Below are 25,938 nucleotides of genomic sequence, written 5' to 3' on the forward strand. Positions count from 1 at the left end.
TTTTGTGTATATATTTTCCCCTCTTTCCTCACCTCATCCCGTCATACCATTCATTGGCCTTTATCCATTGCGCGATGCCTTCCTTCCTTTCCACGATTACCGCAACGCGCACAGCTTCAACTTAATATATTTTTGTCGAGTAAAATAAAAAATAAAAATCATCATCATCATCATTTGGTCTCTGTTGCACTCGTACATATATACAACAAAACTTTTGATGAAAAATTGAAAAAAAAAATATAGATGCGCATGCGCAGATTACATTGGCTCATGTCGTGATGATGATGATGATGACGGCGAGACGGGAGAGACGAAAAGAGAGAGGGAAGAATGGTAAACGGATACAGTCAACGACAAGTGGGGGTACCAGTGGCAAGCCACGAATGCGACTAGCGGACCAGTGAGCGAAGAGAACCCGCATGATCTCGATCGGTCTCATTTTAAATTACTCGTTTTTAAAAAAAATATATATTTTTTCTCTTTTTTTACACAATTATTATTGTTATTATTATTGCTATTTAATACAAAACGTATTTAATTAATTAATTGTCAATGTTTTTAATTTTTATTATCACAAAAAAACATTATTTATTATCAAAATTAAATTTTTTATTTATTTTTTGTTGTTAATGGTAATATTATATTTGTTGAATCAAACACAACGACGAGTCACGTAGTTCAACGAATTCAAGATATTATTTAAACTCTCTTACCAAACGAGTGTTAATAAATAATAATAATAATTTAAAAAAAAAAAAAAAAAAGTGCTATGGATATTTAAAGAAAAAAAAGTTATTATTATAATTTTATTTAAAAAAAAAAATGGTATATAAATTTAGTGATTATTAATTTTGGAGCCAAAAATAATTTTTTTTTGTTTTTTAAATAAAGAAAGTTAATAAAAGTGTTTATAAATAACCAAGTGTGGGATTTATAAATTTATATATAAATTTATTGGATTGATAGGGGCAAGATAATATATTAATTAGTACAACAACAATAACAACAACAACAACAACAACAATACAAAATATACTGCCATATAGTACGACTACAACAACACCACTTACTACTATTACTCCTACTCCTACTCTTACTACTACTACTACTACTTCTACTACGACTACTACTACTACTACACTACTACAATCATCATCATGATCATGATGTTGATGACGATGATGAGAAATGATACAATCATCTCTCCTCTCTCTCACAAAAGCATCAGTGACTGTGTTTAATAAATTATTTTAAATACATGTGCGTGTAAAAGTGGATTTATTTATTAATTTAAAAAAAAAAGTGTCAAATTATTATTAATAATATAATAATTATTGAAAATTAATTTTTTTTTTTTTTTTGTTAAAAGTGAGTAATTATTTGTCGAGAGAAAAACACAAGTGTGAGTGGAATTTTTACTTTTTTTTTTTTATTTGAATTAAATTTGTTTTGTTTATTGAATTATTTGAAAAAAAAAAAAGGAATAACTCTTCGATTTGATATTGGTAATTGTGTTAATCCCCGAAGAATTTATCGTGGCTCAACAACGGGGCTCGAGGAGCCGCCTCGGGATTATCGCGTGGTGCGCGGCGCGTTCATGCGCTGCGCGTACCGATCGTCTCCCGGTGGGTAAAACAATTATTACAAATATACATAAAATAATACGTAAACGAAGAAGACGAAGAACAAGCTGAATTATTATTATTATAAATAAATTTAATAGAAAATAAGATAAAAGAAATAGTGTTTTCACAAGTTTAAATTATATATTATTGCTAAAAGCAAAAAAAAAAAAAAATCAAGTGGATTATATTAATTTAGTGGTAGTGAATTAAAAGTGTAAAAGTGTGGATACCTTGGACTGTCCCCCGCCACCGGCGCTGCCCCCGCGGCGCCCACCTTGGCCGCCAAATAACGAATTGAGTACAGCAACCCTAAGGAGTATTGGGGTGGCAGCTATTGATAATAATAAAAATACAAATAATCATTTATCTAATTTTGTCGTGAATAATCAAATTAAAAAAACGCCGCCACCCCAATCGTTTGCGCCGCCAAATTATCCTGCGCCACCTAGGCCACCAAGTCGAAACGGTAAGAGATAATCATCATCATTAAATATTTAATTGATTAAAGTAATATTAAAAATTATAAATAATATTATTAATGAATATCCAATTAGCCATTGATTATTTACTAATCAATTTTAGATAATTTTTTAATTTAATCAAATAAATTAATCCTATATAGAAATATGATAGCAATAATTTGTTGTTTATTTGCTTTTCATTGTTAAATTGAGTTGATTATTTAGAAAAAAAATCATCTATTTAAAGGGGGGATATTATGTCGTGTTAACACGGTAGTCAAAAGCAATGAATGAAACGACTTTAAGGTAAAAATAATACACACACATTCAAGATAGAAAGCTACGAGAAAGTTTATGGGGGCGATCCAACTTTGCTTCCGTTCTCGTAGCCTACACATATTTTATTTTGTGAAATTTTCATAATATATATATGATAAGTATGCATTCTCATTATTGAGAGAGAAAAATGGAGCCCAAGTTGAAAATATAAAAATTATTTATAATTACTTAATTTGTATAGGTTGCATTTTTTTTTATTAGAATAGAAATTAATATATATATTATATATACAGGTAGATTATGTGAATTGCGCACGCAAGGCACATGTCGAGCAGAAGGGGTTGTCCCCGGGGTAGATGGGAAAGGGGACAAAAAACGTGTCGGTCGCATGAATGAAACTCAAGACAAGATACTTGTTTTTACACATTTAACGCATGCGCCTAATTTAATAAACTTAATATTTAATTTAAAATAAAAAAAAACAATTTAAAAATCGAAAGTTGTAAAAAAACAAATTTATTTTATTTTTACATTGACAATTATTTTAAATATTATTATCTGCAAGTACATGTTTTATTTTTAAAATGCATCCACATTATTATTTATACAAAAAAAAAAAAAATTATATTTATTATATTAAAAGTATAATAATAATATTATAATTGTATATATCAATTGGAAACGAGAGAAGCAAAGTTTAGCTATCTTTGTTTGCCAAGTCCGTTATCTCATTGCCCCTCCACCTTACTTTGCATTTTTTAATTTTTAATTTTTTTTTTTTTTCAACTGCCAACACCCAAAGAGCACGATCTACATTCATCATTATGTGTTGTCACGTCATATCCGGTCTATCCATTTTCTATACAACTCTTTTTTTTATTTTTTTTTTTTCGTTTTTAAATATTTAACTTGATGTAAGATCACATTGATCCTATTTATATAATTATTTTATTTTTTCTATTCAGCTATATTTAATTATAAAAATGCCAAAGACAATTTCAAATTTTGCTAATTATTTTTTTTCAAAAATTAAATCAACATTTACCGTGTGGTAATTTAGGATAAACGACGAGAAATAAATATACAATATTTTTTATTCTTGTTCTTGTTCTTGCTCTCACACGATAAGTTTTCTTGGTTGCATCTTAAAATAGATTTTTTTCATGGTATGCGTGCCAAGTGGTGTGACAAGACCGCGGAGTCTTAGCCTCATCTTATGTCTCCTCTGTGGGTCTCGTTGTATTTCTCTCAATTTTTTTTTTTTTTTCGTTTTTTTTTATCTTCTTTATATTGGTTGATGTGTATACTTGTTTGCTGGCTTTGAATATACCTTTCTTTTTTAAATATCTATCTTTGTTTGTCATTATTCGTGTAGGATGAAAGAATGGACGACCTGGTGAGTGGGTGGGTGGGTGGATTAGGTGGGTGGACGACAGAGTCCCTGCCATATGGCATCAACATTCCATCAAAATATATAACCGAGGGTCAGTTTTAAACAAATTTTATATATTCAAATCAAAATTAGAAAGAGATGGATTATTAAAATTTACATTTTTTATTTGATATTTTCAACAGAAAAATCATTTAAATATACACTATGACCAAGAGTCAGTTACCTGATGTCTTTGCCAACTTTAAATACACATTTAAATATTCTCTTCAATGAAAAATAACATTATTTATTTCAATTTTATATAAATAAAATGAATAAATTAATTATTTTTGTATTTATAAAATTAAATATTTACACTTTTTCTTTTCACTGGAGTTACTGGAATTTTTATTCATTTTAATTACAATATTTGTTTATTATAATAATTGTTGAAATGATTTATAATCATGTGATCATTTAATCAATTATTTTTTAGCATTAAATTTGATGAATAAAATTTGTTAGTCAATGAATCATCTAAAAATATATAATAATAAACAATAAATCAATCAATTTGTTGAAAAATAATAAATAGAAAATAAATAAAAGGGTTGTTAAAAAAGTAGCCACACACAAACACATCGTCGTATGAATAGTGTCTGGAGGATATCCGGTGTTGCGTGTCCCTCACCCCATCATCATCATCATCATCCTCCTCTTCATGATTATCATCATCATCATCACCTCAATCCCTCTTTTACTGAATCTCAAAATTTCCTGTCCACTTTTGCATACCCTCAAGTGCAACATCCAATATAAATTTACCCAATTCCACTTCAACAACCCTAAAAATTATAGTCACAAAAATAATGTCAATTTAGCTATATATATATAACATATAAATACAATATTTAAATATTTAAAAATATCATTTGGATAAATCAAATGACATATTATTTCAAGTCTTTTTGATAATAATTTTAGTTGTTATTTAATATATATCTTGATATTTGTTGATTCAATGTCTTCAATTCTTCAACCAAGACAAGTATGCTTTTGCACAATTCTCGCTGTCTCTCCTCTCTCTCCTCTTCTCTCTCATCTTTTTTTTTTTTTATTCTTTACTGCTATATATATACATGGTTGACGCCGTTCTTTTGCAATCTCTTTTTTTTTATTTTTACATCGTACTTGCACTCTGCACAAATCCGCAAGTAAATAAGAAAAAAAATAAAAAAAAAAAAACACCAAGCATCGTGGCAAGTTTGCCTTTACATGTTCAGTATATTTACTGGAATTTTTTTATATTTTTTTTTTTTTATTTATTCATTATTATTATTATATTTTTCTTAGTGTTTCGTTTTACTCATTTTTTTTTTCCATTCGTTTGGAGTATATCAAAGTTGTGAGTGGATAAAAAAAAAAAAAAATGATGTTTAAAATGAGAAAATAAGATAGTATATGGCTGTGTATATATATGCAACGTTCATTCACGTTCACTCAATATTATTGTGTGTGTGTACATGAGTGTGTTGTAAGGTATTTGTGAATGTATATGATAGAAAACGCGTAACTGCGGGAGCCAAGCAAGCAACAACCACCAACAGGTCGCCACTGACTGGAATCTCGCTGTCACATTGCGTACAAGATGAAGAAAAAAATATATATAAAAAAAAAAAAATTTAAAATGAACCTTCTTCACAACCAAGAAGACAAGAGCGAGATAAAATTAATTTTTTTTTTTTTTTGAATCTTTCGTTTCTCTGCTCGCAGCTTCTTCACCTTCTATCTTTTTTTGAATTTTTTTATTTCTTTGGGATCGCGGGGGCCCTAACCTTTTTCTTATTTTACATTATTTTTTTTTTTTTTTTTATCCATTTTTATTATTCCTTTCTATCTCCGGCTCCTCCACCACCATCACCACTTGTATTGGACATGGCACTCGAGGTAATATAAAGAAACCAGCTGAGCTCTCGTGGTCAACCCGTAAAACAGCGGGGCATCCTTCCTCTACATATACATTTTTTTTTTTTTTTTTTTATATATTCATTTTATTTGCAGTTTATTCATATAAATTTTATTTATTTTTTCGTAAAATTTAAATGCATTCTTTGATGCATCATCCCCATCAATCGACATTTACTCTTGTTATATTATTAATATATTTTATTTATGAGCTAGCCAACGAATCAACGAATAAACGACCAAACTAACCAACGAATCACATCAAAATAATAATAATTATTATTATATATTTTTATGATGTTTGCATTTGGAGTTTGGTCAATATCTTAGAATGAGTGAGGGTCTTGGTGTTAACGATCTCAAGAGATCGTCTGTGCTGTATATATATATAACATCTGTCTTGAAAAATATTTTTAAAAAAATATTGAGATTGTTGAGATAAAAGAGAATTTTTATTTCATTTTTTTAAAGGGTAAATCCCCCACGCAATGAATCTTTGCACCAGATGTCCAAAAAAAATCATTTTTTTATTTTTACTTTTAATTTTTATATAATATTGCAAATGTTAATAATAATTAAGTTGAAGAAACTGTTGAGTCAAAGCTACTGATTTAATTTCCTGTAGATATATATTTTCTGCTGCTGTTGCAAAATTATTCTAGTTGTTTTTATAACCAGTAGTATGATCAGTAGTAGCAGCAGCAGCAGCAGTAGTAGTAGTTGCTGTTAGTGTCAGACGAATGATAAAAAGAAATAGCAATTGTCGAACGAAAAAGTGAAAGACAAAGATGAAAAATTAATACTTGCTCAAGTGAGGTCAACGTTTTCACAACGTACATTACAAAAACCTTTTTTTGCAATTTTATTTCGCTTGTTAAATCCTGAAAGTTTTTTTAACATTATTTGTTATTAATAAATAATTAATTAATCAGTATTTTAAAATATAATATTTACTTTATATATTCAATATAAAATGCATACGTTTTAGTTTATTTTTCTACTCAAATTACTATTTTTGTATCATATTTACTTGCGGGATATCTCAACTGGATTGAGATGATGACTTTAGCAGTTTACTTGTTATTGTAACCTCAAGTCAGCTAAGCATCTATATATGTCATTTATTATTTTTCAATAACAATAACAATATCAATAAGATAATTGCGATAACAAAAAATAAATTATCATCATCATACAAAGATACAATAATAAATTTATGAATGAATGAATATAAAATAATCAAAGCAAAGCTAATTAAAATGAAAAACTTGCTTATATTTGATATTTATTTAAAAAATATTTAGCTTAACAGAAATGATAATAATAATGTTGGTACGCGAGTAAGTGCGCAAAGTATATTGACACGATTGAAAAGTAGGAGGTAGAAGAAAATAAAAAAAAAATAGTGGAGGGTAAAGAAAAGATTGAGAGAGATAAATGTATTTTACCTGGGTTTGAGTAGGTATATAACACTGTGTTGTATATTACAGCCATATATAAAATTGGTCCCAGAATAAAAAAAAAAAAAAAAAGCACCAGCCAGAAGAAGACCATCAAGAAGACCAAAGAAATATACAAGTAGAAGAAGAAGAACAAGTAGAAGTAAAGGCAGTCGACCTTCCTGGGGGCCTTGTTACATTAAACAGACCTAAAAACATTGACTCGTTACATCTCCTTTTTTTTTTTAAATAATAATATACCTTATATGTTTAAATACACTTTGTTCAAGTGTATATTATATATAGTATTTAACTCTACTACTACAACAACTGTCCCATCTTTTTTCATTTTTTTTTCCAACTGAAATTTTTATTTTACTAAAAAAGTTTATATATTTATTTATATCTTACATCTTTTAGTTGATGTATATATATATATATTTATGGAGCTTTTTATAAGCTTTTATTAGGTTTTATTTGAGAATAAAAATTTAATCGAGTTAAAAGTATAATTAAAAATTACAGTGCATGGATGAGTTGTTATTTTTGTATTTTAAATGAGATGTGTGGATATATATATATATAAAATAAATGAGAAATATTTACAGACACATATGTATAATATGTGTATTAAGTGGAAAGAAAAAAATAAAAAAATTATCACATTCAACACTTGGAGTGTTATTTTTATCGACGGGTTATCTGCCATCGATTTCGTAAATCTATAATGTGATACGGAAGCATTGATATAAATGACATTGCCAGTCAAAATATAGTTTTTTTTTTTTCTCTTTTTGTACTTAATTAAAATTAAATTAAACTTTAATTATACAGAATTTTTAAATAAATGAGGAAATTAAATAGAATTTTTTTACTTATCTTTGCAATTAATTATAATGATAATTTTGATAAATAAATAAATAACAAGTCAATAAACAATAAATAAAAATAAAAAAAAATGTAAATGACAATTTTGTATGTAAATTAAATTATAATAATTTGAAAATTCCCGCTTAAAAATGATGGCGGTTATTGCGAATAGAGAGCGCGTGATGTTTCCATTCAATCGAAACTTCAATGATAGCTTCCATCCATTCATAAAAAGCCCGAGGCAAAAGTCGGTATTGCCTTGATACCACCAGATGTCGTCTTTGTTCTACAACTAGTCGCATCTCGTCGTTCCCACGTTAACTAGATTCAGTAGAAATATTTATGGTAGGAGAAACGACGACGACGACCACGACGACGTCGACGACGGTTTGTTTTGTGTGTGTCTGACTACATAGAAGCAGTTTCCCCCTTTTTTTTTTTTTTTTTTTTTTTATTTCATTTATATATTCCATCTCTCTCTCCTTTTTTTTACTCCCACTTTATTTTTCTTTTTTTTTATCTCCCACTTTGTCTTGATCAAGCATCCGGCATCCAATGAACGTCGGATCTTGACGATTCAGTCGTTTGCCGACGGCCGATGCGCGCGCATTAGCTTAAAAAATTTTTGAAAAAGTTAATAATCTTTTAAGATTATTTTTTTGTTGTACTATTTTTTTTTCTATAATAATTGCTAAATAGCTATTTTTGTATTTAAATATAAAAGTATGAAATATTTGCTGAATCGAAATCATAAATTTTTGCAATTAATGCAAATAATAATTGATTATTGTGATATTTCATTGATAAATTTTTTAAATAAATAAATTATCAGTGTTTTTTTTTTTTTAAATAAAAAGTTCATAAAATCATCATCATCGAACAACTCATCAATTTGGATTAAAAATATAAAAAAAACTAGTGAATTTATATAACAAAATTATCAAAGTAATGAGGATTATTATTTTTATGTGTGTTAATTATTGAGTGTTACGATTTTTTGGTGAATCGGTGTGTTGTTACGCCGGTGATTAAACCGGTGGTGGTGACTAGCAGTGCTGGAGACAGACGGGAATACTTCCGTGGGAAGACAACATCCTGCGGGTACATTATTATTTATTTTGCAATTTTTTTTTTTTACATCATTTCCTGTTTATTATTAAATTTTCAAGTATTTTATCGACAACTCTCATGTGTGTGTGCGTGTCTGTGTGTTCCATATCTCTTGAACATTTTTTTTTTTTTTCATTCTTCTTTGCTCAATTTTTGCCTAAAAGTTTCGATTCCGTAGAAAAATTCTTCAAAAAATTCCACAATAAATTGCTAATAATATTTTTTGAATTGAAAAAAGTATAAATAATTAAATTCAAATGTGTTTGTATGTATGTATGTGTGTGTGTTAATTGTTTTTTCAATTTATTTTATTTCCCACATAATTCGTATCAATTTGAAAATTTAGCCGTATCGTGTTGGCGTCGGATATAGTGACTGAACACTGAAGGTTCTGACCTGTGGCAATCGCTTGTATGCGCGCAGCCACGATAGCCACATTCCATTCGTTCAACAAAACTTTTAGTCTGAATGGTACGCTTGTTTCAAATTTCCCCCTCGTCGCCACCGCCGCCACCTACCGCTAGTCGTATTTTTAAATATTATATTTATTTATTTATTTATTCAACTCTGCAAATATAATTTTCATATTATAAATTGATATATTTTTCGTAAATTTTTGTGCTTTTTCAATATATCAAAAAAAAAATTAGTAATAATTTATAAAAAATAAAAAAAAAAAAAAAAAATTGCTTCATTGCTTTGGAGAGTTGAAGAAAGATTTGAAACTCTTGTGGCGATGTCGACGATGAAAGTAGGCCTCAACGCGCTAACACAGCCACAAAATATTATTACACACATACAAACATGTATTGAAATATTTTTTTCTTCATTTTAAAGTTAATGCTTGGATTATAAACACGTTTAAATGTACATAATACATATATATGAATGTTGCTATATAAAGTCGCGTGGGTGAAACAGAGTGGGCGCCTTGGAGCACCGCGACGCCCACGATTAAGGCGCCCACCATCACCATCATCATCATCATCGTCGTCGTCGTCCACAGAAAAACCCTCTTCACTTGGAAGTAAATGTACAGCGAGTGAGATAGACTTACTTGTGTATATACACACAGAGCGAAGACGTTTATATTCTCAATGTGATAAAGACCCGACGTTAATAGAAATAAAAGGCATTTGAAAAACGCCAGAGTATAACCCAACCCACATGTGTACAACTGTGATTGCCATCAGATAAACTGTGTATGTCTCCTCGACCTTTTATTTCCATTTTTTTTCTTTCTTTCTTTCTTTTTATTTATTTCTTTCTTTTTTAAATACACGCATACACATATATATTTTTTTTGGTTCATCATTTGCTGACTCAATTTTATCTTTTTATATTCTTCGTCATCATCGTCATCTTGTTCTTCATTTTTATTCTTTTATATTTGTGGTCTATTATGTGTATTGGAAAATTCTGAAAAAAAAAGAAAACAAATATCTTGAAGATTTTCCTTGATGATTTTACCTGAAGTGGCTGGGTGCTATGAAAAAAAAAAAAAAAAAAAAAAAAACACAATGAGTAGTCAGGATATCCCTAGAATAGAAACTTCTAAAACGGTATCGAGACTTGTGCATATATATATAACCATCTGTTGTTCTTTATTCAATCCTCCAATCTTCCTTCATCCTTTGGCATTTTTATTTTTGATTATTATTATTATTATTATTTTTTTGAGGGGAGCATTTGCAAGCATCTGTCTAAATTTTCGAGAAATCTCATTCAAGCCAGGCGGATGCTCTCTCTGACTTTACCTGTCGGGGCGGCTTTTTTTTTTTTTTTTATTTTACTACATATATGGCTATGCCTTTTTTGGTTTTCTTGGATTTAAAAAGAAATATAATATAAAAAATAAAATAGGGATATTGTGAAAGGACACCCTCGTAGCTAGCATACATTCTTGCCTTTTACCTGAAGCACCTACACTCGACCAAAAGATCTCCAAGTTCCTTCCTTCCTTCCTTTATTTATTTCTCAGAATTTATATATATACTTTTTTAAATAAAAATAGTTGAAATTTATCAATTTATAATATCACTATATTTAATTTAAAAAAAATTGATTTAACGTGGGATGTTTGTCTTGAATGTTAAATGGTACATGCCAATTTATTTTTGTATATAATGAACAATAATAGATTGTAACTGACTGACTAAAATAGATGGAAATTAAATTTGCCGAATAATATTTCATGTTGATATATATGAAAATAAATAAATAATTAAATGTTGTATTTTCAGGTGGGGATGAAACGCGCATTGCGAGGGCGGGAAGCGGCCGCAACAACTCAAATGGATCATTGTTGCAGTCAAGAGTATTGCCACCTCGTGCTGGATGGGCAGTGCGATCACCATCATCATCATCAACAACAGCAGCAGCAGCAGCAGCAGCAACAACACCACCAACAACAACAACAAACAATTCTTCCACATCAAAATTTTCATCATCATCACCATCAACGTCTTCATCATCATCATCATCATCTTCATCCACATCATCATCGACAAGTACAATTGATAAACAATGGGCTGAACAAAATATCAACAACAACACATCAACATCGACATCCCATAAAAATCCACCACCAATTCCATCAATGGTCAGTGGTACACAAACCTCAGGTCTTACAACTCCAACATTTAGTCAACGTAACCAAAATCAACAAGATCGACAGGTATCGATTGGTAACAACAGAATTTGGTCTGAACGTATTGAATTAAGAGGTAGTAGTAATACATCACCAATGTCATTTAATGGAACAATACAACCGTCAAGGTCGCCATCATTGGCTTCCAATGGTTCATCATCAAATATTCCACGTGTACATGGACATGATCATACACGTCCATTACCACCACCAAGATTGATTGATACAACACCAATAATATCAACAATTGCACCACTAACAGCACCATTAACACCATTATCAACATCAAGTAGTTTTCGTTCAAGAATAACACCAATAACAACAACCAATTCTTTAAATGACAATAGTATATTGTCGTCGTTAGCAACAACACCAACAACAACATCATCATTATCAAGAATAAATAATAATAATAATAATAATACCAATAATAATAATAATAGTAGTAATAGTAATAGTAGTAATTCTAATTCTAATTCTAATAATAATAGTAGAACAACAGTTGGTGAAGTTACATTAACTGTACCAAGACCAGATGGTGAAAGAGTTGTTAATGAATATGTTGAAACACCATTTAGACAACCAACACCATCAACAAATCAAAAATGTCCAAAAAATGATAGAAGATTACATCATAATAATAATCATCATCAACATCATCATCATCAATTACAACAATTACAAAATCAACATCATCAGCAACAACAACAACAACAAAATTTACAAAGACAACAACAACAATTACAACAACAACAAACAAGTAATGATAAAAGAATAAAAAATACAACAAGAAGAAATCAAATATTATTACAATCATCATCATTATCAAGTAGTCAACCAGTAACAAAACAGCCAGTATCATTTACCAAGGAACCATCAAATACACTTGGTTCAAGTTCAATAAATGGTTTACGTTTTAATGATCCTAGTCTATCAATAATGTGTGATTATTGTGGTAAATGTAAATGTGAATCATGTCGTGAAGCACCACCATTACCATCACGTTGGTTATGTGATAATTCATGTTTTTGTTCAGCTGAAACAGCACTTGATTATGCATCATGTTTATGTTGTGTTAAAGGTTTATTTTATCATTGTGCTGATGCTGGTATTGGTGGTGGTGGTAATAGTGGTAGTAGTAGTGCAAATAATAATATAAATGGTAGTGGTGATATTGAAGTTGATGGTAGTTGTGCTGATGAGCCATGTTCATGTTCTGGTTCACGTAAAACAACAAGATGGGCATGTCTTGCTGCATTAACAATGGTATTACCATGTTTATTATGTTATTGGCCATTAAAGGGTTGTGTTACACTTTGTGAAACTTGTTATGCTAAACATGCTGCTCAAGGTTGCAGATGTGATCCAAGCATTAGACATCAGGGTGTTGGTTCTGGTGGTGGTGGTGGTGGTAATTCATCACTACTTGTTTCACGAGATTCAAGGGATACTGAAAAAAGATTACTTGATCCAGTCACACCAGAGTTGTGAGCAATATTTTCATGACTCATTATCATTATTATTATTACCATTATTATTTTTTATTTTATTTTATATATTATCATGTATTTCATATGTGCAAATATATATTATTATTATTATTATTTTTATTTTTTTTTTGAAAGTTCCAAGTGTTGTCTTATAAGGAGTACCAAAGTGAGTTGAGTGAGAAAATGGAAAAAAAAATATATATGTATATTTTAAAAAAATAATAATGTGTGTATTTTAAAGACAATTTTTATTTAAAAAATAAAAAATGAGATATTTGATTTGAGTGCATCGCAATTAGTACAAGAATTGCATTTAAGATAAATATTAAACATGAAAGGACTATAAAAACATTTAATATATCAAAAAGTGGCTTTTCTTTTTTTTTCTTTTTTTTTTTTATTATATAAAATATTATATTTATTTATTGTTATGTATAATAGAAAAAGAAAATTAATTACAATCGCAACGTTTTTTTTTTTAAATCAATACTAAATACTAAATACTAAACACAAACACACAAACACAATTATAGAATTTGATTTTTTTTTTAATTAAAATGCATAGATAACGACATAAATATATATTAAAAATATATAACACACAATTATATCGATGCAAGTAATAAAATTAATAAAAAAAAAAAAAAACCGTAAAATATTTAAAAATTCATGAAAATTTCAAGCAAAAAAATTCAACATATATTACATTTGTATAAAGAAACAAAAAAAAAAAAAAAAAAACTTTTCTACAGTTTAATTTATTCGTGGGCGTCATCGCGATTTATTGTATAAGACCGAGGCAGGCTCGAGGTAGAAATGAAATTTAAAAAATAATAAAATAAAAATATCCATGAAAAAAAAAAAAAAAAAAATTATTGTATAAAATTATTTAAACATTTTTTTAAAAAAATGAATAAAAAAGATTAAAAAAAAAAAAAAATATAATAATATTCATTAGAATTTTAAATATAATGATAAATTTATCACGCATCATTGAAAAAAAAAAAAAAAAGAAAATTAATTTTTAAAATAATAATTATTAATTTTCTTTTTTTTTTTTTAAAAAAAAGGTGTTGGATATTTTGACTTTATTAATTTTCTTTCCAGTATTATCTAGTCTTGTGAACGTTTCGTCGACGTGGGGAAACGAGAACACACAACGCCTGTCCCTCTCGACATTTACTTTGCTTTATTTTCTATTATTTTATTATTAGTTTATTATTATTATAATTATAATTATTATTATATGTTATTATTATTATATATTATTATATATTATTATTATTTCTTTTATTATTCTCGCTTAAATTTAATAAAAAAAAAAAAATAAAAAACAAGAGGGACAAGCCAAGATACTCGTTTCTTCTTGCACGTGGTATCGCCATTTTATGAATTATTAAATTTCTTTAATTATAATTTATTAAAAATTTAATAAACAACAAAAGCTTGTGTATGTATGTGTGCATTAAATAATATACTTGTTAATTTGTCATTTAATTCGGGACGTATTTTAAATTGCCTCGAGCCAGAAATATATTTTAATTTATGAAAAAAAAAACACACAGATATTATAAATATATATATTGGAAAATAATTTGCATGCACACATAAAAATGAATAGAAGAAATAATAAGTAATGTCATATTTAAAATGAAAAAAAAAAACAAAATATAACCAGAAAAAATAAAAATAGATAAACGTAACGTCCCATAGGCAAATTGAAGAATTTTGAAATAAAAAAAACTTCTTGAATGACTACATGTTCATACAAAATATAATGATAATATTAAAGAAAAAAAAAATAATATGAAATTAATTAAAAATTCAACAAGATTATGAGTGAATGAGTAAATGAAAAAATTGTTATTGCAATGAATGAAGTGAATCGAGCTATGTACTATGAGATGCAAAAAAAAAAATAAAAAAAATATATATATTGTATTTGATTTGTCTAATTTTTATTTTATTTTTTTGACATGCAGATAACTCTCTACATAACTGAAATAGATAAAGGAATAAAAAATAAAAAAAAATGAAAAAAAATAAATATTAAAAAACAATACAAACTACATTAATTTAAATTAAAAAAAAAAAATAAAACGAGACTCGTTGAATGAAAGAATCTATGAAAAAAAAAAATTTTAAATTTAAAAAACACACCCTTCACGTATACGTTTAAGCCTACACGCTCTGTATATGTCTTGTAAATATATATTTGAATAATCAATTAAAAAAAAAAAAAAAAAAAAAGATATTGTTTATATTTTTTTATTTGAAATTTAATTGTTTAATAATTTTTTCTAGTCGAAATGTTACAGCACCAAGCACATGCGGTGGCATGATGATTGACTGAGAAAGGATACACAGTAATTCACAAGACAACCAGTGAATTATTATTTAATAAATTTATTACTTTTATTATACTATTTTCAACCCTTTTTTTCATTATTTTTATTCCCCCCTTGATGTCGAGTTTCATCAGGAAATACACCGTCGTTTCATCAATTTACAGCAATTCAGGGTCGTTGTACGCATTTTAAAATCTGGTTAATTAAAATTTTACTGTCTTTCTTTTTTTTTTTTATTTATTTATTTTAACAACAAATTGCTTGTTATTTAATTTTATTAAATTAATAGAAAATTATTTTTAAATTAATAATTTGATCATTTTTCAGCAAAATATAATTATTTTTTTGCATTTTAATAAAATATTATTAATAATTAATGAAAAATGCATTGTAAAAATTGATAAAAATGATTTATAAAATTATTTAGGAATATTATAGGATGGATACTGATGAAATAAAGGCGTTTGGTTTTATTTGCAAGTGAGTAGCAAAAAAAAAAGCAGCAAAAAGAGAGAAGAGCGAATGATACACACACCAGGGCTGAGAACGGATGTGACGTGGCACGATGTTCAATCCAACTTGTGCTTGAAGAAGAGGGGAATTGAAAATAAAAAAAAAAAAAATATATATATATATAATAAAAAATTAAAAAAAAGCGACAGACCGTGAGACATGGTAGGGGAAATAATACACAGTGTGTTGACTCGTTATAGAAAAGGATATATACATACGTAAAGCTATATAATACATATCGTGCTTTTTTCAATGAGTTAAAGAGAGATATTATAAAAAATAAAAAATAAAAAAAAAAAAGCGGAAATGCCAGTTAGGCGAGCGGGCCGCATCCGCCCGAGACGAGAATGAATCTAATGCTGGTTTCAAACTACACAACATGTAGCTCTGAGATCCCCCTTTTTTTTTTTTTTTTATCATTTTTTATTTTACAATTTATTAACTCGTTGAAAAATATATTTTTATTTCATTTTATTATCATTTAAATAACATTTATATTTTTCGAAATTTCGACACTCTAAGAATTGTTTTGTTGTAAATTTAATATTAAAAAAAAAATAACATAACAATGGGATAAATTTAAAAGCTCAAAAATAATTTAATAATTCAATGATTCAATGGAGCTTTTTGATTTTTTATAATAATTTGAATTTGCAAATGATATGAGCAATGTAATTTCAATTCAGGATAAAATTGATAAAATATATTTGATGTGTTTATGATGAAGCAGAGGCTGTTCATGTCGTGAAGTAACCAGTATATATAAATAATAATAATAAATAAATGAAGAAAAGAGGGGGGTAAGACTTCGCGGAAATGTTATTCTTCGAATAACCGAGACGATTGTCCGATTTCTTCGTGTGCAATGTGTCCGGGATGCTGCAGACTGCAGTCAACATCAACGACAATGCAAACTATTGTATTTTTTATTTTTTTTTATTTTTATTAACTATAAATCATTCTTGTCGACGATCTCAATGATTATTACATTTCCAAGAATAATAATAAATAAATATTTAATAAAAAAAATAAAAATTATTAAAACTTTTGATATTTTTTTTTTTTTTTAAATTTAAATAAATAATTTAATGACTCAAAATTATCAAGTACATAATTTACTTGGAGTATAAAATTATTTATTTTTTATTTCTATTATAAATTTTATTACCGGAAATTATTAAGATATATATGGACCATCACACACACACACACAGACTCTTGGGGGAATTTGATGTCAACATTTTAAAATTTCACCTGTGTATATCAAAAAACACTTGCTTAATAATATGTTATTATTATTTGGTTTTTTTTTGGTTAATGTTTTTTTTGAGTTTTGTATAATGCATATTGAATTTTTTAAAAAATAAGAAAAGTTATTAAGTAGCGGATGCGATGGGCTAAGAATAAAAAAGAAATAAAAATAAGCAAACGTCAGCGCGCGCGCGAATTTCTTATCCCTTCTTTAATAATTTCTCGTGGTTTTTTGGTCACGTGACCGGAAATATAGCTCTCTTTTTTTCTCTTTGCCACAACTGTATAATTTTTTTTTTTTTTTTATTTATTTATATATTATTTTTATTGTAAAATATATGTATACACTTCAAGTCATGTGTTTTTTTTTTTTTCACTTTTTTTCGCTCTTAAAATGATGATAATAATAATTATAATAATAATGCCCTTGAAGATAATAAAAAAAATTAAATTAAATTAAAAAATTTTCATGTAATTTAAATTATAAAATTTAAGATAATAAAAAAAAGCATAAAGAAATTATGCTTTTTGTAGAAAAAAATATTAAAAATAAAATATTACATACATGATGAAAAAAATTAAATGAAATATATTTTTTTTCTTTTATTTTGAGACATGTGCTAAATGAAAAATTTAAATTCTATATTAATAACCAAAGCATAACAAGCACTATTGCCAAACATTATATTTTTGTGTCAGCAACAAGTAACTACTTCCGGTCCAAAGCACAACACACTATACTGAAAAAATTATTCATCATATAAATTCAATAGTCTTATTTATACTATCATTCATAAATTTATAATTTTATTATTTATTATTTTTATATCATTTTAGTAAATAACTTTAAATTGTTTTAATTAAATTTGTAGCTGATAATTGAAGCTACAAATTGCTACAGAGTGTAGAAAAATATTTTTTAAATTTTCATGATTATTTATTTATCAGGGTTGGGGTTGATGAATAAATAAATAATTTATAGATATTTTTTGTTCATTAATTTTTTACTATTAATACGCACTATCAAAAAAAATAAATAAATAAACTTCCTATATCAAATACTAGCCCAAATTTAACTGACCGATAAAATTAAAAAAATTTTAAATTTGAAATACTTTTTATTTTTTACTTAGAGCTTGGAGCCAAGTAACTACAAGTAATAACATAAAATGAACCCAACAATTATACTTAAAAATTACACGAATTTCATAGCAAAAATTTACAATTCATAACTTGGCTACAAAAAAAATTATCCCTTTGCGAAAATTCAACGATTTCGAATGATGTCTGACGTAACGCACGGTTACTTCACTGCGGCCGATAACTCAAACTTTTTTCAATATTAAAAGTAAATAAAAAAAATTATTATACATAATAAAAACAATGAAAATTAGATAATTTAGATACTTGACTATAAAATAAAATTTAAATTTTATAAATAATTCAAAAAAAAAAAGACAATAAATAAAATTTTTTAGATGCAAAGATGATTTTTTTTTTCCATCGAATATTAATAAAAGCTCATAAATCGTATTTATAAAAAATTAAATTGATTATATTTAATTGAATTAAAATTTTAGCTATATTTAAATTGCTATTTAATAATTTAATTAGAGCATTTTTTTTATTATTATTTCTCGGTTAAATTTATCCAATAATTTAAAAATCAATTTTTTTAAAATAATTTTTACTAGTACTGCGACAAGCAGCATTGTGATACAAAAATAAGTTAATTTCCGGCATAATATACGAGGTAAAAAATTAACAAAATTAAAAAAGATATTTATATGTGTTGCTGATGTAGGGCGGATATTACCATTTTGGGGTTACTTCCGGCCTGCTTGAATTACATCCTCTGCTTCATTGTTTGTTCAACACTATTATTTAATATTTTTTTTCATAGAAATTACAATCTGTGTAGGATACATTGTACTGAAACTGTTATTATTTATTATCATAATATAATTTCAATAGATTTATTTTACTTTTATATTTATTCTTCAAAAAAAAATTCATGAGAATTGTTGGTCTATGTGGCACCATCTTGGATAATAATTTTTTATATTTATTTATTGTTCAATTGATAATGTACTTGATGTTGATAACTTGAAAATTATTCTTATCATCAAATGTTAAACTTGATATTGATTGTATAAAATAGAAAAAAAAAATCGAGCGAAAATAATTTTTTATTTATTATTTTTCTTGATTTTTTTCCCTTAAAAAATAATTTAATTAATTGATAGTAATTTTTTTATAATAGAATTTGAATTTTCTTTCTTGTTGTTTTAGATTAGATTTTTTTTTAATTCAAGACAAATGCTTGGATAGATATAGGCACTTGTTCTAATAACGTTTGACTTTGATTTTGAGCAAGCCAATTGACAGCATTCTATAAATTTTCAAACTCAATTGTTTAATTGTTCCATAGCAATTCTCTTATGTCAAAATAATACTTTGATCTAATCATCACAAAGACATGATAATCTTATTAATTAAAATTCCAGTTAAAATACAAAACCGCAATGAATTTACATTTAAAAAAAAAATAAAAACAAATAAAAATTAAAAATAAATAAATTATCGCAAAATATTATCAAGAAAATAGGAAATATATATATCAAGTTTGAGTTGATGCAAAATTGTCATATGGTCACGTCACTGTTGGCCTAAAATTTTAGAAAACTTATCAAAACTTTTGATTAATTTTCATGTATAAAGTCACAGCTTGAGAAAATTTTGTCGTCACATATCCACAGGTCATATTTCAGTGCAACTGTGTCACTGCTTGATCATGAAGTTAATTTTGTTCATGAAGAAATTTAAGCATAATTATCTCAATGAAAAGTATAAAAAATAAAATTAAAATTTATTATTGCTAACAATTAAACAACAACAACAACAACAAATATTAACAAAATTTAAAAACAATTATTTTTGTAATATTTTAATTTTTTTTCAATCAAAATTTAGGATATTATTATTATTTTTATTAAAAATAATTAAATTGTTCAAATAGGCAAATATTTAATGTATGGATTAGGATTTTATTTTGTCTTTGATGTCTTTTAAAGTCTACTATCTACTATTTTTTGTTAATTCTCATTTCTTTGTCGAGAAAATAATCTATTGTCACTAAAAAGTAACGTGAAAGCTTATAAAATAATCATCACAAGTTTTTTTTTTTTTTTTTTCGTTTTACTTGTGGTAACTTTCATTATGTAGAATAAAATAATCATTGTATCTTTGATGATTAAAATGAAATTAATATTTGTAAAAAAAATAAAATTCAATATCGTAACTAATTGTTCATGGGGATATAATAGTTGAAATTTCTCTGAAATTAATCAGTAACAAAGTAACTCTTGTACGATAATTTTCTTGATACTATATTAATTATGAAAATAATTTTGAAATTTATTATAATATTATTTTTCATTGAATTTACATTGGGTTATAGGGGACGTATTTATTATAGAAAACCAGCTAAATTTTGGTATAATGATGACTTGGATGTTGCTGCAAGTCATCATAAAAAAAATGACGATAAAAATGTAGAAATAAGTGGAGGAAAAAATTACAATACTGGTCATCATGATTCCAAAGATGATGAAGGAGAAAAAGTAAAATTTTATTTATAAAAATTAAAAAAAAAAAATTTTGAAATTTTATTTAAAAAATTTATCATTTAATTATTTATTTGTTTATTGTGTATATTAATTGGAAATTTTAATTTTTCCAATTTTATTTTCTAGCTATTTTTAAGTTATAAAAAATAATAAAATTTATTTTTATTAAATAATTAAAAATTCACAAATAAAATATAAAAATTTAGCTTAATTTTGTCACTAATCAATTGTAAATTAATTAGAAAAAATAAAATTGTTACTATTATTCAACAGAATTACGACAAACATGATAAATCTGATAAAATAAAAAAAGGAAATCACGAAGAAAATGATAAAAAAAATTATTACAAGGACAATAATGATGATAATAAAAATCATGATGATAAAAAATTATACTATGATGATTATGAAATTGATGATGAAGGTGAAAAAGGTGGTGAATTTGATGAAAATGGAAAACACGAAAAAGGACACAGCACAAAGGGTCAACATAATATATTTAAAAAAGATGAGTATGAAAAAAAACATGATTTTTATGATGAATTTGATGAAAGTGAAGAAAAAGACAATGATGATATTTATCACAAGCATCATCAAGCTAAAAAAGGTGACAATTATCATGAAGAATCAAACGATTACAATAAAAATGAGGTAAAAAATATTTAAAATTAAAAAAATCCTTTTTAAATGAAATTTAATATTAAAAATAATTTTTTTTTATTACAGAATAATCATAAAAGTAAAAAAGAAGGTAAAAAAAATAAACACCATGATGATGATAAAGACCACAAATTAGAACAAGGTCATGATCATCATGAAAATTATAAAAAAAATAATGACAAAAAAATTGGCCACAAAAAAGCTAAAGAATGGTCCTCAAAAAAAGACTGATGAAAGAAAAAATAAAAAAAGAAATAAATATTCAATGATGTTATTTGTTTATTGAAATTTATAAATAATATGTATTTTTTTTTATTGTTGTTTAGTTGTATTTAATGATAATTCAAGTGTGAATACTTTGAGTAATTTAGTAACCATAAAATATTAAGATTAAAAGTGAAAACTTGGCGTTAAATTAATCACACTTGAATGATTTTAAAATGTATAAAATAAATATGATATTTAATTTAATTAATTACAATGATTATTATTATTTTAAATAAAATATCCTTCATATTCTAAATTACGAAATGTAAATATTGAATTTCTAGTTTACAAGAAAAAGGACTTTTAAATATTGTTAGCGTATTAATTGAAGGCTGAAAAATTGTACTTGAGTAATTTTAAGAGAAAGGAGGAAGCTCTATTGTTTAAATCATTAAATAAGATTTATTTTCAAGTGTCAAACAGTCTATGTACAACTTGCAAAGAGTTTATATCTAAAAAAAAGGAAAAATACATTTAAAAAATTAATAATAATGCTTATAATAAATTTTTTAATACTTCAAGTGTTTATTTTGGTATAAAATTATGTTGATAATAATTTAAATTTAAGTGTTGTTTTAAATTTTGAAAAAATAATATTAATAATTTGTGTTGTGTTTAGATAAATGCTGAAGAATCATCATTTTCAAAATCACCAATAATTGTTTATGATCCATCACATGTTAAATCACAAAAAAATATAAAACCAGATAATAAAAATAAACCAACAATTGAATATAAACCAGCAATTAATAATAATAAATATAGTGGAATTAATTATCACAATGATTATAAAATTAATAAATCGCCATTAAAATTAATAAACAATAATAATAATTTACGACCACAGTTGGATCCTCGTGATCCAATAATTGGAAATAAGAAAATAAATGACAATAAGCCAAAATTTATTGTTGAAACAATTATAAATAAACCACAAATAATATTTAATAATAAATATCAACCAGTAATTAGAGTATTGAAACCGAAAAAATTAAATTTTACAAATGAAAATAAAAATCATAAAGTTATAAGAAGACAAGATGACAAAAATGATTATGTAGATGATAAAGAAGATGATAGTGTACATGAAGAAATTAAACATAATGATAATATTGAAAAACCAGTTGATAAAAAATATGAAGAGGGTGGTGGTGTTGAGCATCATAGTGGTCAACATGAAGAAGATGCTGAAAAAAAAGATAAAGTAAATGAAAATTTTTAATAATTAATTTGTTTATTTATTTATAAATTTCATTCATATATTTTTTTTTTTAAATCAATTTATTTAATTGTTTAATGAATTAAATAGATGATAAAATTAATTTTTAAATATTATTTTAATATATTTAATTTAGGGCTACAAAAATTGGCATGAACATGATAAAGGTAAAAAAGGACATCATGATAATGAAAAAAATAATAAAAATTATAAAAATGAAGATGGTGAAAAAAAAGAAAATCATGAAGAAGAAAAACACTGGTCAGAACATGAAAAAGGTGAAAAAGGTGAAAAATCATCACATTTTGAAGAACATGGTAAATTTAGTAAAGGACACAGTACCAAGGGTCATCATGTAGTTCACAAAAAGGTTTGTCATTTAATTATTTCAAGCTATACATAATAATTCACACAGCCAATTTAATAATTACAAATTTATAATTCATGACGCACTACTATGCACAAGATGCATTTGATTAATCACAGATTTTCAATTTCATTTAAATGTCAAATCCAACTGAAAGTGTATGACTTTTTTTTTAAATTAAATTTTCTATTTTTATATCTGATAAATGTATATTATTAAATTTTTGTTTTAATCAATAATTTATTGTCGTAAATAATTAAAATTAAACAATCTGTCTTAAAATAAACAGGATGAATATGAAAAAAAGACAGACTTTTATGATGAATCAAATGACGAAGATGGTAGTGAAAAAGAGGCTGAATATTATCATGAATTTGAAGATGAAAATGGTCACAAAAAAAATAGCGGTCATTATGATGGTGCCAGTCATGAAGAAAAATATGGTAAAAAAGGTGAATACAAAAAGGGTGAACATTATAAAGATGAAAAAGATCATGATAATTCTGATGGTCAAGATGAGCATCATCAACATAAAACAAAATACCAAAAAAAAGGATTCAATAAAAATGCTAAAGAATGGTCGTATGATAGTAAAAAGAAAATATAAATATACATTTTATTTTTTAAATAATGTAATCAAATTGAAAATATAATTTTTTTTTAAATAAATTGTTTATCTAATGTTCCCTATGATCAATAAAAAGCATTATTTATATTACTATATATTTTTTTTCTTTTTGAGGAAGTTGAAGTGTGTCACGATAATCAACTTGTTGATGTTATTGAAAAAATATATTAATAGTATTTTTGTTATTAATTTAACATTATTAATTTTACATAAAAGTTTGGTAGTATTTTTAATAGACATTTTCTTCTTTTTTCTTCGAAAAAAAAACCAAAGAAAATGTGATTTAATTAGGGCAATTATTTAATGCAACAATGTGTGTATTTTTATTTGTTTATTTTGGTGTGGTTTAATGAGCAAATGAGTCGACTATAATCCCAGAACGTGTGAATTAAATGTTTGATTTTTTCTATACATTTCACTTTTTTTTTTTTTATTTATTTTCATGCTGTTAAATAAGGTCACAACGTGCCAATAACATTGTAAATTTATTATTGTTATTTCAAATGAAGGGAAGAAATAATAAAATAAAAAAAAAAAAAAAGGTAAGTTAAAAAATAAAAATTCAAATAAAAAGGTAAAGAGGAAAAGGTTTTTTTTTTCTTTGAAATATTTTTTATTTGAGTAACAAGAAAAGTGAATTTTCAGATTGTCAATGATCCCAAAGGATTCGAGAAACTTTTTCAAAGTAGGAATAAATTGTCGTCTCATAAAATCACCCTTGATAACTGTGGACAAATTTTAGGCATAGTATTATTATCGTAGAAACGAGGGTTGAATATTAAGCAACTCCGATTTTGCTTGTATAATAGTTGTTATTTTTTTATATTTATTTTCATTGATTATTTTTGGACAAATATTTCTTGAGCTAAAATAATATCATTAGTTTATTTTTTTTTTTAGCTTTTATTATTTATTTAATTGTTAATTTATTGAATAATTAATTCAACAATTAATTGTACATCGAGAAATATTTTTTTTTTTTCAATTTTAAAATAATAATCTTTTGATATAAAAAAATTTTTTGATAATAAATTTTCTATTGGGCAGTTGATAATAAAAATAAAAAAAATTTCTTAACTGTTTGCTAAGAATGCCAAGTAGTTCAACATCTAACTGAATAAATTTTCCAATAAAAATAAAAATTGAAACTTTTGTTAGAGTCTATTATTCATATATACGAAAATAAATATTTTTGGCGAATTTCTCCACTGGGATTCATTTGAAAATATTTCAACAAATTCATTCGTAAAAATATATTTTTTTTTCTCTTCTTTTCCACGTGTGTAATAAAGTATTTTTATGATAAAAGTAAAATAAAAAAAACCATATGTAAAAAAGCGAATAAAGAAACAAAAAAAATAAAAAAATTATCTACAAAAAATTTACACTACTTGGTGCAAAAACTCAGTATTTCTATCTTTTTTTTGTTTTTTTTTTTTTTCATAATATGCACGATGGCATTGTACTAATTGACTAACGGTTTTAATATTATTTTTACCTCTATTTTAATTTCAACTGTGATAAAAAAATATCCATTGTTTTTTCGATATTTTAAAATATCATAAAAAGAATAAAAAAATAATTAATTAATTTAAATTTTGGTATATTTCAAGTACAATTATTACTATTTGAATAAATAAATTATTTAAACTTGAAAATGTTTTCTATTTTTTTAGTCAATATTGCTACTTGATTATTTTTAATTCAAGAAATATATAATTTATAAGGATTTAATGTAGATAATTAGTTTTAATCACATGTATTTTTTTGATATTAATTTTTTTAAAACTCAATG

At 25.5% G+C, this 25,938-nt stretch overlaps 2 protein-coding genes across 3 annotated transcripts; both read left to right on the forward strand.

Moving 5' to 3' along the window:
- Positions 1-245: 245 nt before the first annotated feature.
- Positions 246-14,133, forward strand: LOC122860497 (protein sprouty-like). 2 transcript variants are annotated; one of them, XM_044164334.1, is made up of 2 exons: positions 246-2,091; positions 11,365-14,133. In XM_044164334.1, exon 2 carries the CDS (start codon positions 11,721-11,723, stop codon positions 13,260-13,262), a length of 1,542 nt encoding a protein of 513 aa, XP_044020269.1. In that variant the 5' UTR covers positions 246-2,091; positions 11,365-11,720; the 3' UTR covers positions 13,263-14,133. The 2 variants fall into 2 exon arrangements, with proteins under 2 accessions (XP_044020269.1, XP_044020270.1); XM_044164335.1 differs by lacking the exon at positions 246-2,091 and adding an exon at positions 8,874-9,112.
- Positions 14,134-21,648: 7,515 nt separating this feature from the next.
- Positions 21,649-24,122, forward strand: LOC122847768 (sarcoplasmic reticulum histidine-rich calcium-binding protein-like). The gene is made up of 5 exons (XM_044145628.1): positions 21,649-21,653; positions 22,902-23,133; positions 23,285-23,315; positions 23,385-23,518; positions 23,805-24,122. The coding sequence occupies exons 1-5, from the start codon at positions 21,649-21,651 to the stop codon at positions 24,120-24,122; spliced, it is 720 nt and encodes a 239-aa protein (XP_044001563.1).
- Positions 24,123-25,938: the final 1,816 nt, after the last annotated feature.

This window comes from Aphidius gifuensis, linkage group LG1 (assembly GCF_014905175.1).
Source record: "Aphidius gifuensis isolate YNYX2018 linkage group LG1, ASM1490517v1, whole genome shotgun sequence".
Taxonomy (NCBI): Eukaryota; Metazoa; Arthropoda; class Insecta; order Hymenoptera; family Braconidae; genus Aphidius; species Aphidius gifuensis.